The 18,264-nt window shown below is 45.6% G+C and overlaps 1 protein-coding gene across 1 annotated transcript in view; it reads left to right on the top strand.

Annotated features, from left to right (window-relative positions):
• SOCS7 (suppressor of cytokine signaling 7) overlaps positions 1 to 18,264 on the top strand; it is a 39,596-nt gene that overhangs the window by 10,564 nt on the left and 10,768 nt on the right. Inside the window, exons 3-8 of the mRNA XM_077779150.1 lie at positions 2,426 to 2,490; positions 5,365 to 5,469; positions 5,912 to 6,013; positions 6,877 to 7,007; positions 7,515 to 7,683; positions 10,242 to 10,370. Coding sequence (XP_077635276.1) covers positions 2,426 to 2,490; positions 5,365 to 5,469; positions 5,912 to 6,013; positions 6,877 to 7,007; positions 7,515 to 7,683; positions 10,242 to 10,370 — 701 coding nt within the window. The remainder of the gene's footprint in view (positions 1 to 2,425; positions 2,491 to 5,364; positions 5,470 to 5,911; positions 6,014 to 6,876; positions 7,008 to 7,514; positions 7,684 to 10,241; positions 10,371 to 18,264) is intronic.

Genomic DNA, 18,264 nt, shown 5'->3' with positions numbered 1-18,264 from the left:
TCTCTCTCTCTCTCACCTAGAAATAAAAAAAAAACAAAGAACAGCACATCCAGCTTAGATTAGCTTTTATCGTGTTAAATGCTTCATATATATAAAAGATACATAAAGTGCATGTACTATAATAATAATAATGAATTGCATACTTGGGTACCCACCGCTAAGCCTAGCAGATAGAATGTTATCAGTATCTTTGAAGACCCCTGTGTGTTGCTTCCTGATTACATCTCTTCCCTCCCCCGCATAACCACCACCATCCTCAATTTTATGTTAATCGTTCCCTTGCTTTGTTTTTTATAGTTGTCTAGATTGGGCTTTTCATGAATGACTGCCATTAGAATGCTCTCAGGATCCTTGAGACAGACACTGCTTTAGATTGTTAGTTAGACAGTTTCTACCCAAAGAAAGAAGGAGGCACTCACTTTTATTATTAGCCTTTCAGGCTCCTAGACCTTCTCCCTCTTCACGCTTCCAGCCCTGCGGGCCCCCCTCATTTACCAGAATAAGCCATCCCAGGGCTCTCAAATGGCTCTGGCTGTGTTCAGATTCATATGTATTTCTTTTTCTAGATCCTAGAAACTATGATTTCTTCTTCACAATGCCGGGGGTGGGGGAGAAGATGAGCTGGAGTGAGAAGGCCCCCGCAAGATGTGTGCATTTGGGTACTGCCGTTCTTCAGTGCTTGGCACCGAAGAGGCTCGTCCCCAGCATGGGCAGATGGCAGAGTAATGCCGCTTCCTTTGAAAAGAGGCAAACAGCCAAATGGCTGAGGTGTGAACCCTCTGAGAGGCCAGTGCTCTAGGTTTCTGCTTGCTGAGTTTAATGTTGTGCCCCCAAGTTACCAAGTAAAAATCAGCCTGGAAGCTCTTCAGTCTTAAAGTCCGTGTCCAGTGGAAATTAGCTCTCCACTCCAGCCCTCTGGAGCGTTGGAACTAAGCTGCAGACTGTCGTGAGCAACTTGTACAGACAGAGGACCACGTGTGGTTGTGTCTTGTTTGGACGCGGCCATCTCTCCAGTGCGTCCCTTAGTTGGGGCCGGTGCGCCGGCATCAGGTGAGAAGGCTCAGGTGAGAAGGCTCGGCGTGGAAGAAGTTGCAAGGGAGTGTGAGCTGAGAATCCAGCGTCTTGGCTGTTTCTGAGTAAGGTCTTCACAATATGGTTTTGAAATTTTGTTTGAAGTGAGCCTTGAGAAGCTTGGACATCTGGGTTAAACAAAGGCAGAAGGATCTTCCGAAGTCAGATAATTTTAAGTAGGGTTTCGTGTTGGATTTTCTATGCTTCCCCTCTATTGGTGCATTGGGAGTTTTATTTAGTCCTTTGGGGGAAGTAATTTTAGAAGGTAAGCCAGGTGTAAGGCCTAGAGTCGGGCACTCAGTTCATGGGCTTTTTTTTTTTTAAGCCTGATTTCTTGAGGTATAATTGATGACCACCTAAAATTCACCTCTTTTACGTGTCTAGTTCTTTTCATTTTGACAAGCGTATATAGTCACGTAACCTCTGCCACAGTCCAGATATAGCATATTTTGATCACTTCTGCAAGTTCTTTCCCTTGTAGTCAATGCAGTCATCCTGAGGGGAGTTTTTTGAGCTTAGCACATTTCTGGCCAGAAAGTCTTTGTCAGAGTCTTTTGGATTCCTTTCATTTCTCCCTGAAAAAGCCAGTTGACATTGGTACAAAGTGAAGTCACCTTTGGTGCCTCTTGTCACAGGTGATCTGGCTTTTCCAGCTGGCCCCCTGGAGTAGCCTCAAGAAGCCATAGGGAGAGCTCTGTGACTGGCAGCTCAGAGAGGGGAAGGTGCCATTTTCTTTGGGTGCCACGCAAGAGCCCCTGACCTGGGGGGACCCCCTTGTTAGCTGGTGGCTTTGCCCCACAGCTTGGGGGCATTTGTGTAGAAATCAGGGATCTTAGTGGTTGAACATTGCCTGTGCTTCTTGTAGTGCTGTGCTCGAGTCCAGGTCTAGTCCCTGATATACTGGGGGGCCTCCTGTACGTTGGGGGCAGGGCCATAGGGAAAGCTCTGGCTCTGAGATGGCACCTGTTCAGGTTAAGAGCCTTTTTTTTTCTTGACTTCCTTGTGAAAATCAACCCTGCATCTAACTTCCTTCCTCTAGACATGGACTTGCTAATTACTGCTCGGGGTGTTTTACTCTTGTAATGAACTGGACGTGGAGAGATCCAGAGGGATTTCTCATTGCTTCATAGGCTGAATTTTGTAGCCAAATCTGTTTAGAAATTGCCTTAATTGTCTCATTCTCCCCCCCTTTAAATTTTAGGCTTTCTTAACAAAAGTGTGGCTGACAGTGACTAGGATTTGCTTTTTGTTTTTCAGTGCATCAGGAATTGAGTGTTGTAGTGATTTAAATGCATATGTGTCCATTTCCCCCACCCTCCATTATTCTCTCTCTGTGTGCTTTCTCACCCCCTAGGAAACCCAGGTTGACAAGAACTCAAAGTGCCTTTTCTCCGGTCTCCTTCAGCCCGCTGTTCACAGGTAAGGGTGATTGCTTTCTTTTTCTTCTGACATCTGAAAGCAGAAGCATTCTGAGTCCTGGCAGGAAACACCTGCAGATGCATCGCGGCGGGAGTTTCAGGCGTGTCTACAGTTACTGTCTTCATTCCGCGCCCGCTGGCTTTGGGGTGAGGCTATTTTTATGGTGTGGAATGTGTTCTTGACTTTGGATGCTTTATAGTTTGAGATAGAGACTGCTTACCGGTAATTAGGTGGCCCTAGCAGTTACGTGGTGCTTAGTTCAGGGTCATCACGTATAAATTAAAAGTAGGAGCTACAAATTAGGCTCGCGGTGCAGAAAGGACTCTCTAGAAGTCCTACAGTTCCTGTCGCTGCTTCCAAGGGAGTTCATGGATTATCTCATAAACATGATCCATGATTATCTAGTCTATTTTTAAGGACTTTGGGCAAAGGGGATTAGGTGAACTCTTGTCTTACCCATTTTAGGGGCCAGGAGTTCTTGCAGCTGTTAGAGTTCTCCATCATGCCTAATTTAAGGCTTTCCTCTTGCAGCAGGGAACACAGTTGCTCAAGTAGGAAAGTGGTTGAGTATCCTTGGGTGACCGCCTTCTCTTTAGTGGGGGGACTTGTGCAGATAGAGAACCTGTGCATTATGTCAGTCACATACGAAGCTCCTGCTTGAGTAAGCAGTCGAGAAGGCCGTTAGCACACTGCGTTGAGTCTCTGGAACTGAGTACTCCTCATCACGGACTGAGCAGAAAGTCCTAATTTCAGACTCTTCTGGAGATTGTATTCCTCAAAAAGATGACTGGAAGAATTATGATTTAGGAATGAGCATTTCCAGAAGTTGTGAAGCAGGTGAGTGGGACCCCCATGGTTGCGTGGGGTGCCCGGAATCACCAGAACAAGTGGGTTGGTGTCTGTAATGGGCACAGGTGGAGAAGGAGGCCCAAGCCCAGAATGAAAGATTCTTACTCTGTAGCAGCATGTCTTTCTCGTTAAAAAGTGTTTCCTCTTTAAAGTAAGGAACACCTATCCAGCATGGTACTTTAAGGTTTGGTGTTCCTGTGTTTTAAACAGCCTTATCTCTCCTGAGTTACATGTTTTATATAAATGCTATACCTGCCATCCAGACCTCTGACCCTTCAGGAAATATGCTGGTCTGGGCCTACTGTGTTGCTCTGGGCTGCTAGGCTCTCAGTTACTAAGCCACGTGATGATTTCAGTTTCCACCTCCCAGAACACTGATGACTTAAAATAATTCTTTTTAATGTTCACTCATTTTGGAGAGGCAGAGACCGAGCGCGAGTGGGGGAGGGGCAGAGAGAGAGGGAGCCACAGAATCGGAAGCAGGCCCCAGGCTCCGAGCTGTCAGCACAGAGCCTGACACGGCGCTTGAATCCACGAACTGTGAGATCATTAACTGAGCTGAAGTCGGACGCTTAACCGACTGAGCCACCCGGGTGCCCCTCTACTGATGGTTTTTAACTCAGCTTTTCTTTTTTGTTTTCTTCCTTTCTTTCTAAATGTTTGTTTATTTATTTTGAGAGAGAGTGAATGCATGTGCGTGGGAGCCAGGGAGGGGCAGAGAGTGGGGGGTGGGGAGAGACTCCCAATCAGGCTTTGTGTTGTCCACACAGAGCCCAATGTGGGCCTTGATATCAAAAAACATGAAATTGTGACCTGAGCTGATACTCAACCAACTGAGCCACCCAGGAGCCTCTCTTTCTTTCTTTTTTCTTTTTTTTTTTTTTAAACTAAACTCTACACCCAATATGGGGCTTGAACATGCAATCCTAACATCAAGAGTCATGTGCTCCACTGACTGGGCCAGCCACCCCTTGCAGAGCTTTTCTGCTTATCTTAATTCATGCTCAAGACCTTTATGAAAAACCATGTATTAGATTCTGAAAGACCAGCTCGTGGCCTTTTGGAGATACTGGTTACCTCATTTTCTTAACTGGGAAGTAATAAAATTCTAGCCAAAGAGTTAATTCAGCCTCCCAAATGAGAAAAAAACGACTGTTGGAAATAACACCCTAAGGACCAAATCAGAGAAATTTTAAATTCTGCCCTGTGGGTCAGACCTACCAAAATTTGGTTGTCAATCTTTGTTAATAAAATACCCTTTACCCTCTGGTGACTGAAGTGGAGAGAGGGTAGATGGGGTTGGATGGCAAGGAGGAGTGTAAATGGCAGGGAACAAAACTGCATGATAAGCTGGAAGTGAGGGAAACCATGTGCCAGCCCCCATCAGGCTCCCACAGAGCTTACCTGATTTGGCTGACTGTGGAAGTAATTTATTTTTAAGATTGTAAATGCACAGCTTGTTAGGAACTAGTTGGTAGCTGAAATGGTAGGTTCTCTTATGAGTAAATATTCTGGAAAATCTAGCTGTGGAAAGCCATTTAAGAAGAAGTTGGGGCTCACATTGGGACCTTTTTCTGCATTCAGCTTACCATGCTGTTCTTACGTTTTTCTGGCACTTGTTTTCCATGTCCATTTGTACTTGTAACAAGCTGCTTGCCTTGCTCTCTAAGACAGAAACTGGTATATACGTCTGTAAAAATAAATGGTGTGGCTTCTATTCGAATAAAGAGCCCTGGTTCAGGGTTATCTAGTGGCGCAACCACAATTAGTTGGCCTTTCTACTGTCAATCCCATGTTTTTGTCCCAAAGAATCCTTGACCTTTAACAGGGCAAAGAAATGATAGAATTTAAAATTGACTGCCTGGGCATTTGGGAGTGATTCCCGGTCTGGGAAACGTTAGGTGTTGGGGGATTTGAGAGCCGGGGACCTTTAGCCTTTCTTGCTTGCCCTTTATCTTTCTTTGCTTCCGGCCTCAGCTTCAGGCAAGGTGCTTCAATAACATGCTTGCTCCCTGAATCTCTCAGGTGAAACTGTGTCGCTTGTGGACGTGGACATCTCTCAGCGGGGCCTGACCTCTCCACACCCTCCAACTCCCCCTCCTCCTCCGAGAAGAAGCCTCAGCCTCCTAGGTATGGTCTCTGCCCCTCTCTGCCTTCTTGCTCTAGTGGGAGGGGGTGAGTCTGGGGACCTGTTGTTCTTTTCCAGGAGCAAACAAGATCCTGGGCTTCTGATAATGACCCAGTTATTCCCTGCCCTTGTCATCTCCCTAAACGGTTAAACGGGGTCCTATCTGCGTGCTGTAACATTTGCTGCCTGTATGTTGATTAGATCTGTATTTATCTGGCCCTGAATCTGCTGCTAGTAGACTGTTTTAGGGAGACCCTTAGTTTTCTGCTTTCGACAAAGGACACCAGGTTAAGATGATGGTTGCCCTCTGTGCCAAAAGCCAGGGTGAAGGTCAGGCCATCTTGCTCCAGAGGGCAGCCTGATGATCCTTCTCCCTCTCCTGTGCTTCACCTCACTCATCTGTGCTCATATTTCTGAACCTCTTGCTTCTGTTCTCTCTTCTAGATGATATCAGTGGGACGCTGCCTACATCTGTCCTTGTGGCTCCGATGGGGTCTTCCCTGCAGTCTTTCCCCCTACCTCCGCCTCCTCCACCCCATGCCCCAGGTTAGCTTAGCTTAGAGGCAAGCCTTGTAAAAGTTGGGAGTGCAAAGTGACTTGAAGGATGGGAGAAGTCTGTTTATGGAAATAGCAGAACTTAGGAGAAAGCTTAAATCTCATCCCCTCGCCTAGGCCAGAACTCCTTGGAATTGAGGCCAAGGACCGGTTTTTCTAACCCATTTTCCCTATGGAGATGAATCTGACTTTTGCTGGGGATAAAAAAGACTATTGAATTTTTCCCCTCTTGGTTGCTGAGACTGGTTTGCGATCTCTTGGTGGATCTCACTTGGGAACTTTCCCTAATTTCAGGATGGTGAGGAGGTTTAAAGTCTTCAGAGTTCCCTGTTTTTTTCTAAGCTTTTAATATTTACTGCAGCCTTGTAAATAAGTACCAAGCATTTAGTAGCCCGTACCTGCTTTGCCAGCCTCCAGTACCCACGGAGTAAAATGAATGAAATCGGCATTCTTTCCTACTTGCCTGGCAAAATCGTTCCTCTTCCTGGGCAAGTAAGCGAGTCACTATTTCCAAGGCTGCTTTCCCGGCGCTTCACCTCGAGGTGGGAGAAGCTGGAATCGCTCTAGGCTGGTGAAGCCCCTGAAGTAGTCACCTTAGTCAGGTTAGTGAGCAGCTCCCCTCCCCCTCTCCTGGGGCGAAATGCCCCCGCCCATCCTTCACAGCTTACACGAGCCCACACAGCTTTGTGTTCCAGCCCATCCAGCTCTTTTCCACTGCTTTGGCTTCCACGCTTTCCAGCTCAGCTTCTAATGCCTTGCCCCTCTTCAGTTAGCATCTCTGTTTTTGGGGGGAGGATCTGCTTGTGGTTGGGAGCAAGGAGGGAACGAGTGACCACCCCCCTCTTGCCCTGCAGACGCATTTCCCCGGATTGCTCCCATCCGAGCAGCCGAATCCCTGCACAGCCAGCCCCCCCAGCATCTCCAGTGTCCCCTCTACCGGCCCGACTCCAGCAGCTTTGCAGCCAGCCTTCGAGAGTTGGAGAAGGTAGGTGGTGCCTGGGGCCTGGCGGCGGGCCTCCTCTCCCACTCCCCTTCCTCTGTACTGGGCTCTCCTTTTCTTGGTTTTAGAGGAAGAGTAGTTATCTTGCCTCTGTATTTACAGTGCCAAAACAGTTATGCTGCTGTGATCAGTTCCATATGAGACGTTGTAAAATTGAACCTTGGAGACAAAATATTGAACGTGGTAAGAAAGGTTGTGGAGGAATGTTTACAGAGTTGAAGTTGACTTCAATAGATTAACTGACCCAGCTCCCACCTCTCTTCTTTGGAGGGCCTTGGTAATGGGATTGTAGGCTTATTCTTCTGTGACTTTGGAGGGCTAAGACAACGAGCCTGCCGTTTTGCTAATGGTTAAGACAGTCGCAGCTTTTCCCCAGTGAAATGTTTGGGAAGTAATAGGAAGGGGGCCTCTCCTGTGGTAAAACGGACTGTGCTGAAAGCTCGGGCATTTCCCTGGGCTGTAAATTACTTGACCACTTCTTATCTTTGATAGTGTGGTTGGTATTGGGGACCAATGAATTGGGAAGATGCAGAGATGAAGCTGAAAGGGAAGCCAGATGGCTCTTTCCTGGTACGAGATAGCTCTGACCCTCGTTATATCCTGAGCCTCAGTTTCCGGTCACAGGGGATCACCCACCACACGAGAATGGAGCACTACAGAGGTAAGGGGTGCTGTTTGAGGAAAGCCTTCTTCCTCCTCTGCCTGTCTCTACTTGTCCTATCTGGCTTTGTCACAGGAAGGATTTCTAGAAGTGGAACTATGAATAGGGAGGGAAATCTCGTACTCAGTTCTATGTTGTTATGAGTGCTGGTTTCAGTCACTAGAAGAAATGTTGGTGGGGGTTTAGAAGTTTTAGTTTTTAGAAGTGTTCTCAGTATTTTTTTTTTTAATTTTTTTAATGCTTTATTTATTTCTGAGAGAGAGAGACAGCATGAGCAGGGGAGGGTCAGAGAGAGAGAGGGAGACACAGAATCTGAAACAGGCTCCAGGCTCTGAGTTAGCTGTCAGCACAGAGCCCGACGTGGGGCTCGAACCCACAAACCGTGAGATCATGACCTGAGCCGAAGTCGGATGCTTAACCGACTGAGCCACCCAGGCGCCCCTGTTCTCAGTATTTTATCTCCACAACAGGAGGGCCTGAGCAAAACTATTGAACAGAGCAAAGCCAGTGAAACTCTCTTGATAGAAGGAAGAAGTAACCTAGGACCATTAGACAGATTCTCCCAAACTTCATTCATAATTAAACTTAACATCTAGAGAGACTTTCTATTAAATCCTGCACACAAAGAAGAGGCTTTAGAGCCCATCCTGTGACTGTTCTGTAGTGAATTTCTTTGCCTGAGGGTCACATCAGCTCTTCCTGCCAAGCAGCATGGTGTGAATTTCTTTTGGTCAGCCATGGAGTCTCTTAGGAAATAGTCATCAGAACTCAGAGACTTCATGGGATCAATGTGCGTTAGATTATCTGCCTTCCTCCCCAGTGGTACCCCCACCTGTGTGGTCAGCTTGTGTTTCATGCTGCGGTCACTTCTAGAAGCTGATTTGTTCAGCACCGCTGTCTGGATTGACTTTGCATCATGGCGGTCTGTGTTTGACGTGTGCCAGACACCCATGACGGTCCCAGGCGGTGGGGCTGGGTAGCACGATAACCCGTCCTTTGTCAGAAGGGCTGCATGTGTTACGCATTTGAAGAGCGCAGAGAACATTGGGGAGTTTCAGGGACTTGCCCCTCCTGTCCCTCCCTCTCTCCCCACATGTGATCAGCATTGAACGAGCTGTGTTAGACGCAGCATCTCGAGCGACACCCTTTTCCATGGCTCTTCTCAGCCACCACCATGTCTTTTCTGTTCTCAGTCACGTTGTGCTGTGTTTATTTGGTTGCTTCTCGTGTGAGGCTAGAAGGTAGCAGGTTAGGCCAGCATAGCTTGGTCCATGGTTTCCTTTGTCCCCGCCTCTGCCTCAAAGATGCATAAAGAGAAAGGAAGGAACTTTGGTCCACAGACCTGAGAATTAGTTAGATAACCGTGCCATAGACTGCTGCCTGCTTTCCCGCTATTCCTAAAGGCCAAAATCAGACCAGCAGAAAAACAACATGCAGCAAAAAGCCTTTTAGAATGAAGTATTTTTATAAATCTGTGAGAATGACGAATGACTAGGCCAGGAGAATGATGAATAAATGCCTGACCCCTAGGTCCCTGATAGGTCAGTTGCCAGTAACGAGAGAACTTTCACATGCTTCTCCAGTTACTTTTTGTTCAAAGTGGCTTTTCTTCCTTGAATAAATGGAATTTTTTGATAGAAGCCTTGTGGGTCTTTCCATGACCAGTTTGGAGTGGAGCATCTGTCTTCATCTTTTTTTTTTTTATTTTTTTTTATTTTTTTATTTTTTATTTTTATTTATTTCTAGGAGAGAGAGAGAGAGAGAGAGAGACAGCGTGAGCAGGGGAGGGTCAGAGAGAGAGGGAGTCACAGACTGAAACAGGCTCTAGGCTCCGAGCTGGCAGTCAGCACAGAGCCCAACGCGGGGCTCGAACCCACGAACCGCGAGATCACGACCTGAGCGAAAGTCGGACGCTTAACCGACTAAGCCACCCGGGCGCCCCTGTCTTCATCTTTTTAAGTGATATTGTAAGAGTAGCCAGAGAGACTCAATCTGCAGTTTTCTTGAGTGATCTCGTCCCTTTGCATTTAGTGCTTGAGTTTTTTGTTTTTGGTTTTTTGTTGTTGTTGTTAGTCATGGGAGCTCAGATTCCCTTTGGCTATTGGGATTTTAAAATTTGGGGCAGGATCTTTGTAACATATTTGTGGTGGGAGTGGGACTTTAGAAGTTAAAGAAGACTTAAAATTTGAATTTTTGGGCCTAACGCATGAATGAAGGAGATTTGCAGAACCGCTGTTCTTTCTTTCCCCAACTAGTCCATGAATGCATGGAGACAGATCTTTTGAGGGGATGTCACTTAAACTTGCTTTTTTGCTACGGCAGTCTTTTCTTACGGTCTGTGATTTAAGGATTAGTGTTCATACTAATGTCTTATTAGAGGCAACATCTTTCTTTCCATTAGTTGTGGAACAAACAGGAATAGGTGGCTTCAGGGACCTTTGTCTGACAGCTTGCCCACAAACTACCCTCCCAGAACTGAGAATCATTAAAATGTTGAAGTTAACTTCTTTTAAAAGTAAGTTTTTACATTTTTATCTCTCTGTAATTTTCCATGGCAGGAACTTTCAGCCTGTGGTGTCATCCTAAATTTGAGGATCGCTGTCAATCAGTGGTGGAGTTCATTAAGAGAGCCATCATGCACTCCAAGAATGGGAAGTTTCTCTATTTCTTGAGATCCAGGGTTCCGGGTAAGGCTATAGATACCTTAATTATTTAACTTGGTTATAATGCAATAGAGTATCAACATGTGCCCCCCTGCTCCCCAGAAAAAGCCATACTTGCTTGAAGTTTTTTTTTCTGGCTCTTATGGTAGCCACTCTTCCTAGAGTCCAGTGGTTAATCCCCTGCCCTTGGACATTAATCCTTCAGTATTTTGAGAAAGGAATCTTTGCTTTTTTTGACCACCTGAATGAAAAGACAGATCCTGCCTCTGATGTCCAAGTGTCTTATGATGAAGGGTTAACATTCAAAGGTGTCTCCTTGTCCTTGAACCAGGGATCTCACACTTCCATGTGAAGCGGAGAGGGGAGAACTTGCTCAGGCAATTTCTACAGGAACAGGGAGGGTAAAAGAGTATTCCCTAGGAAGGCAGCGGTGAATGCCAGCGAGGCTGAACTCAGTAGCAGCGTGCCATGGATTTTGTCCACTTGCGCTAAACATGCTATTAAAGAGTAGGTAGTTTTTGTCTTCTCTCCTGTCTCTACCAGCATTGACTGTAAAGACATCTCTCCATTCGGGAGCACTGGGAAGTTCCCATTCTTCCGAGTACGATTATGTAGTCTTTCTGCCCACTAAGTAGTGAGGAATCTAAATAATCTTTCCTGAAGGGATGGTTTGAAAGAGCCTGATGTTACAGGGTTGGGGAAAAGCAAAATGACAAGCATATTAATTGAGGAGTTTGTAAGATAGAAGCAGAACTTAAAATGAGAACTTTATACATTCCCAGTGAATCAAATTAAGATTCTTAAACACACTGAGTGCCAAGAAATTGCTCTAAAAAGAAGTTCCCAGTGGAGCCTCAGGCAGAACATCAGTAACAGGATTGAGCCAGGTTATAGGAATGTGTTTTATAATCTTGGTGATTTAAATAAGGCATGACAGGGTGCGAACTGTATTAATTCTCACTTCATTTAATATTTGCCTCAGCGCTGTCAACACAGTTGGGTCTCATGTAGTTGACTTGTTTAAAGAGAAAAGTTAGAATCCTTTCTTACAGGAATTGACTCTTTTGCAATTTTTTAAAGTTTGTGGCTTTTGGGGGCTACGTCAAATGGGTGACAGGCACTTAGGAGGGTACTTTTCAAGATGAGCACTGGGTATCATATGTAAGAGGTGAATCACTGGGTTCTACTCCTGAAGGCAAGACTACACTGGATGTTAACTAATTTAAAAATAAATAGAAAGAAAGAAAGCAAAAAAAAAATCTAGTCAAGTTTCATTAAAAAAAATTTGTTGCTTTTGGAGGTTATTTAACAGACATTGTATTCTGTAACTCATTATCAAAAATAAACAACATTGGGGCGCCTGGGTGGCTCAGTCGGTTGGGCGTCCGACTTCAGCTCAGGTCACAATCTCACGATTTGTGGGTTCGAGCCCCTCGTCAGCCTCTGTGCTGACAGCTCAGAGCCGGGAGCCTGTTTCAGATTCTGTGTCTCCCTCTCTCTCTGACCCTCCCCTGCTCACTCTGTCTCTCTCCTTCTCTCAGAAATAAATAAAACATTAAAAAAAAAAAAAAAGAAAAAGAAAAAGAAACAACATCTTCACCCTCAGAGACCGCATGGCCTCAAAGGGGAGACAGGAAGAGAAAGGCAGAAGCACAGGTAAAACTCCGCACAAGGCACGGCGGTGACTGACAAGGACAGAGAAGCAGCCGTGTTTATGGGTAAACCAGGGAATTCCTCTCACAGGATTTTGGAGTCTGGAGCGTGTATCTACTTGTTAGAGTACTGAGAGACTTTGTTGGACTCCTCCAGCATAGCTCATTTCCTTCTACAAATGTGCCATGTCTGCAGAAATTTTAAGATTCTTAACATCGTTAACTAAACGGCTAGAACTTGTAACCACTGCTGTTTGTTGAATGCGTATCGTATTGTGTGCCAGTTACTTTGTCAGATTCTTTATTTAAACATCTCAGATTACTTACAGCACCTAAAAAGTTAGCTGATGGATTGGTCCATTTGTACACAAGACCATTTTCATTCTGCTGGCGAAGAGACCGAGGCCGAAGCTCAAAAGCAAAGTTACTCTGAAAGTCATGTAGCTGATCCGTGCCAAAGTCAAGAGTTCAAACCCGGGCTCCACGAACTTCAAGCTGTGTGCTTTACTTGCTGCCACTCTGTGAACGGGGAAAAGTAACGGCGAGCAGGCCGAAGCCTGGGCCTGCTGGGGTTGGTGGAAGCTGCAGGGAAGACAGAAGTGTGTGTGTTCGTGGAGGGGGTTTCTCGAGGATCCCTGCGGAATACTGCAGAAGGGGGAGATGTTTGCACCGAAAACTGTAACCAGGTTGAGAAGGCAAAACAGAGTTAGTATTTGCTCCTAGACTGTAAGTGACCTCTCTCAGAAGGACTGGGACAAAAGGCAAAGCCAGTGTCCTCCTTTACCATTGTTTGCTGCCCTGCTTTGCTGTCATAAGGTCTAGGATTTCTGTGAGATTGATTCTGTGAGGGACTCGGTGTGAAGAAGAAGGAGTCAGTAGCATTTGGGTTGAGCTTTCTCAGCTGGCACCAGGTATTTTAACTTTGTAGTGGTTTTTTTTTTTTTTTTGATGTTTATTCAATTTTGAGAGGCAGAGAGAGACAGAGCGTGAGTGGGGGAGGGGCAGAGAGAGAAAGAGACAGAATCCGAAGCAGGCTCCAGGCTCTGAGCCGTCAGCACAGAGCCTGCTGCGGGGCTTGAACTCACAGATGGTGAGATCATGACCTGAGCTGAAGTCGGACGCNGCTGAGGCTTTGGGATGATGATAACTGAATGCCTGCAAGGAGCCAGGTATTATTTCATTTAACCCTGACAAAATCCTTTATTTATTACAAATTTAATTTAATTTAAACATTTTTTTAAATGTTTATTTAATTTTTGAGAGAGAGAACATGAGCGGAGGAGGGGCAGAGAGAGGGGGGAGACAGAATCCGAAGCAGGCTCCTGTGCTGACAGCTCAGAGCCTGACACAGGGCTTGAACTCAAGAGCAGTGAGATCATGACCTGAGCTGAAGTCAGACACTCAAGTGACTGAGCCACCCAGGCACCCCAACCCTTACAAAATCCTTTAAAGGGATACTATAGTTTCCCTTCTCCCTTACCTCCCTTTTCCTTCCTTCCTTCCTTCCTTCCTTCCGTACAGTGAATTGCAGAGCCAGGATTCAAAGTCAAGTTTTTCCAGCTCAGTACTAGAGCAGGCTGCACTAATAGGGCATGCAGACGGGTAATAAAGGGATGCTAGGGATCATAAGAATCATAAAGCTAGGACTAATGGGAAAGTTCTGGATGATGGCAAGTAAGGAGCAGAAGGAAGGAAATTGATTAGAACAAATGTAATAATTGACATCAGGGGAGGGACCCTTAGTAAAAATAAAAATGATGGCGTCTGATGTTGCCTTCCCCTTATCTTTTAGCAGTGGAGCATGGTTGCCACATATCTGAGGTCACTGTTTGCATTTCAGTCCGGTCCATTCCACAGTTATAAACCAAATGCCTAATACCACCAGGCAGCAGTCTCAGAGAGAGAATGTGATTGGATTAATACAGAACTCCTGACGCTGTTAGAGCCAAACTGAAAGTGAACATATCTTATTTGGGAGAATCTTCGTCATCTGTGAAGTACATGAAAAGAAAATACTTTTTTCTTTTTTTTTTGAGATTTTATTTTACATGTTTATTTATTTTTGAGAGAAAGTCAACATGAGCAGGGAGGGATAGAGAGAGGGAGACAGAATCCCAAGCAGGCTCCATGCTACCAACACAGAGCCCAGCTCAGGGCTTGAACTCATGAACAATGAGATCACAACCTGAACCAAAATCAAGAGCTGGATGTTTAACTGAGGCACGTAGGTGCCCCTTATTTTATTTTTAAATGTTTATTTTGAGAGAGAGCACACATGAGCAAGTGAGTGGAAGTGAGACAGAGAGGGAGAGAGAGAAGCCCAAATAGGCTCCATGCTGTCAGCACAGAGCCCAACATGGGGCTCGATCTCCCAACTTTGAGATCATGACCTGAGCCAAAATCAGGAGTTAGATGCTTAACCAACTGAGCCAGCCAGGCACCCCAGTAAGATTTTATTTTTAAGTAATCTCTATACCCAGTGTAGGGCTTGAACTTACAGCTCTGAGATCAAGAGTCACATACTACCGACTGAGCCAGCCAGGCACCCCAGTACCTTTTGTTTGTTTGTTTTTAATTTTTTTAAGTTTATTTATTTTGAGAAAGAAACTGTGTGAGTGGGGGAGTGATAGAGAGAGAGGCAGAGAGAGAATCCCAAGCAGGCTCCACACTGTCAGCATAGAGCCCAGTTGCGGGGCTTGAACACACAAACTGTGAGATAATGACCTGGGCTGAAATCAAGCATCAGATGCCTAACCGACTGAGCCACCCAGGTGCTGCTACCTTTCATTTTTTTTAATCGCACTTTGAATTATACAACTCGAAGGCAATTGGTCTCTTCTGTAACCATCATTAATCTTATATTTATTTGTTCAGTGACAGGTCTGTATCCCATGGTTTCTTTTTCCTTTTTTTAAAANCCAAGCAGGCTCCACACTGTCAGCATAGAGCCCAGTTGCGGGGCTTGAACACACAAACTGTGAGATAATGACCTGGGCTGAAATCAAGCATCAGATGCCTAACCGACTGAGCCACCCAGGTGCTGCTACCTTTCATTTTTTTTAATCGCACTTTGAATTATACAACTCGAAGGCAATTGGTCTCTCTTCTGTAACCATCATTAGTCTTATATTTATTTGTTCAGTGACAGGTCTGTATCCCATGGTTTCTTTTTCCTTTTTTTAAAAAATGTTTATTTTTGAGAGAGTGAGGGAGTGAGCACATCCATGCAGAGGAGGCAGAGAGAGAGAGAGACAGAGAGAGAGGCAGAGACAGGTCCCAAAGCGGGGATCCCGGTGTGGGGCTCGAAGTCATGAACCGCAAAATCATGACCTGAGCCGAAGTTGGCCGCTTAACTGACTGAGCCACCCAGGCACGGGGAGTGATAGAGAGAGAGGCAGAGACAGGTCCCAAAGCGGGGATCCCGGTGTGGGGCTCGAAGTCATGAACCGCAAAATCATGACCTGAGCCGAAGTTGGCCGCTTAACTGACTGAGCCACCCAGGTGCCCCTCTCAGGGTTTCTTAAGTCAGTACTGTTGACATTTTCAGCTGGATAATTCTGGTCTTCAGGGAACAGTTTGGTTTGGCAGAAAGACCTATGTGTTGGGGTACTCAGACTTGGAAGAGATTTGTCACCCCATCCTGGTCCTTGTGGCAGGGGGAGAGGGGGAGAGAAAATAATGAAGTGGTTGGAAACTGGATTGGTGCCCAGGACCCCTGGTATGAGGGACCAGAAGTCCCTTGATGATCACTGTTCCATCTTGCCCTTTCCCTTTCAGCTGAACTGCTGGCTTGTCTTGGATTTATTTCCATTTCTAACCTCTTCCCTTAACAGGCTCTGGATGCGAGAGCTCCAGTTGTTTGCTGTGTTTAGGGGCAAACAGTAAATGGTCACCTTGACACCAGGGATATCAGAGAATGAACAGGTCTCAAATTGCTATTTGTGAACCTAAGGCTAAAAGTAACAAATAGGCAAGTGTCGGTGGCCATTCAAGTAGGCAAACAATCAGATAATTTTTCGCTGCTTATTATCCTGGTTGCTTTAAGCACTAGTCTGGTAGTACTGTGTCTTTGGGAATAAATAATTAGATACATAATTTACCTTTATCTCTGAAACATCATGTTGAATTTAGCATTATTACAACCCACCCCTAAAAGCTTTCTGTTTGCCAGAGTTTAATTCACTAAAGAATATTTTTAAAATGTAAGAGAGGGTAAATTCAAAGAGGCCTTTGAACCCAATACCATTTTAAAACCACTTGAGTTTACATATATTCAAGAGAGAATTCCATGTGATTTTTTTTTTTAATAGTGTGTATGAGAAGAAGACAACCATGTGGGTCGGGGAGGCCTACAGTGCTTCAGAAAATGAGCCCAGGAAGGCAGGGGTAGGGGCAAGGGGAAGACTGACAGGGGCTGGTCACCAATCAAAGTGCTGGGGCCGCCCTGGAGAGCGCCCCCATCAGACAGCAGAGGGCCAGTTGCTCTGGGGAGACTCCTGGAGAACCTTCCTTTGAGGTTCTGTGGGTTCACCTCTTCCTCAGACAGAGCAGATGTTTGTGACAAGCTAGCTTTGTTGGTTCTGTGCCATGAGTAAGTTCTCTAAGTCCAACAGGCTTCAGTTTCATCATAGGTGAAATGGGGGTAATAGCGATATCTGCCTCAAAGTATAGTTTTAATGACTGAGTTAGGTTTTTTTTAATGTTTATTTTTGACAGTGTGTGCCAGAGGGGGAGGGGCAGAGAGACAGGGGGACAGACAGCCCCAAGCTGGCTCTGTGCTGACAGTGGAGCCTGATGTGGGGCTGGGACCCCCTGAGCTGAAGTTGGGTGCCTAACTGACTGAGCCACGCAGGCACCCAAGTTAAATATTAAAAAAATTTTTGTTTTAATGTTTGTTTATTTTAAGAGAGAGAACAAGTGGGGTAGGGGCACAGAGGGAAGGAGGCAGAGAATCCCAAGCAGGCCGTGAGCCCAATCAGCACAGAGCCCAATGACGTGGCACTCAAAGTTGCAAACCATGAGATCATGACCTGAACGAAAGTCAGGAGTCCAACACTTAACTGACTGAGCTACCCAGGCACCCCGAGTTAAGTGCTTTTTTTTTTAATTAAATATTTTTAGTTATTTATTTGTTTATTATTTTGAGAGAGCCTGAGCAGGGGAAGGGCAGAGAGAGGGAGTGAGAGAATCCCAAGGAGGCTCCGCACCGTGAGATCAGGACCTGAGCCGAAGTTGGACGCTTAACTGACTGAGCCACCCAGGTGCCCCTAAATCTTTTTAAGATAAGTTTATTTGTTTAGTAACAGTATAATATGTATTAAAAAATGTTTAATGTTTAGTTTTTGTTTTTTAAACACTTGTTCGTTTTTGAGAGACAGTGCATAATCGGGGGAGGAGCAGAGAGAGAGGTAGAAACAGAGTCTGAAGCAGGCTCCAGGCTCTGAGCTGTCAGCACAGAACCTGATGCAGAGCTCAAACTCACTGACCATGAGATCATGACCTGAGCTGAAGTCAGACGCTTAACTGACTGAGCCACCCAGGCACCCCTGTTTAGTTGAGAGAGAGAGAGAAGGAGGGGGGCAGGGCAGAAAAAGAGGGAGGGAGAGAATCCCAAACAGGCTCCGCTCTGTCAGCACAAAACCGGACATTGGGCTCAAGCTCATGAACCATGAGATCAGGACCTGAGCCCTCAACCGATGAGCCACCCAGGTGCCCCATGTAGGAACAGTATAATATGTATTCTGACTTTTTTCTTTTTTAGAAAGTCCATTATCAATGACCGTGAAAAGGCTTTGGGAGATAGTCCACAAGCTTTAATTTTTTCTTCTCATGAATTCAAACAAAATTTAAAAACGGTTTGAAATTAAACTCCAAAAACAGTAGACATGTTATTTTCCAGCAAGTTGTGTCTACAGAATTTCTTTTGACGGGACGGTGACTGAGAAAAGAATTCTTTCAAAGACTTTGAAGCTGAGCTTTCTGAGAGCAATTTACTTATTTACCTTCCGCGGCCCCTTTGTGTATTGAAACCAGAGTATTCTTTACTCCCTTGAACCAGTGTCAGTGTCCCTGCCATTCTGGAGGGGTGCTGGCATCCCCCTGTACCAAGCCTACTGATGCTCATGAAACCAGGGTGTGGGACCCCCCCCCCTTGGTCCCAGCTGGCATCAGTCAGCAGGCACTCTGGCACTGAGGAGTACCAGCTCCAGCTTGCCCAAGCTACTGTAGTTGCTTTTCTTTTAAAGGCATCATCTTTTTTTTTTTTT

The sequence above is a fragment of the Crocuta crocuta genome, unplaced genomic scaffold, assembly GCF_008692635.1.
Source record: "Crocuta crocuta isolate KB4526 unplaced genomic scaffold, BGI_CrCroc_1.0 scaffold68, whole genome shotgun sequence".
Lineage (NCBI taxonomy): Eukaryota > Metazoa > Chordata > Mammalia > Carnivora > Hyaenidae > Crocuta > Crocuta crocuta.
Note: the sequence above shows the minus strand (reverse complement) of the source record. Positions and strands in the feature narration are given on the sequence as shown.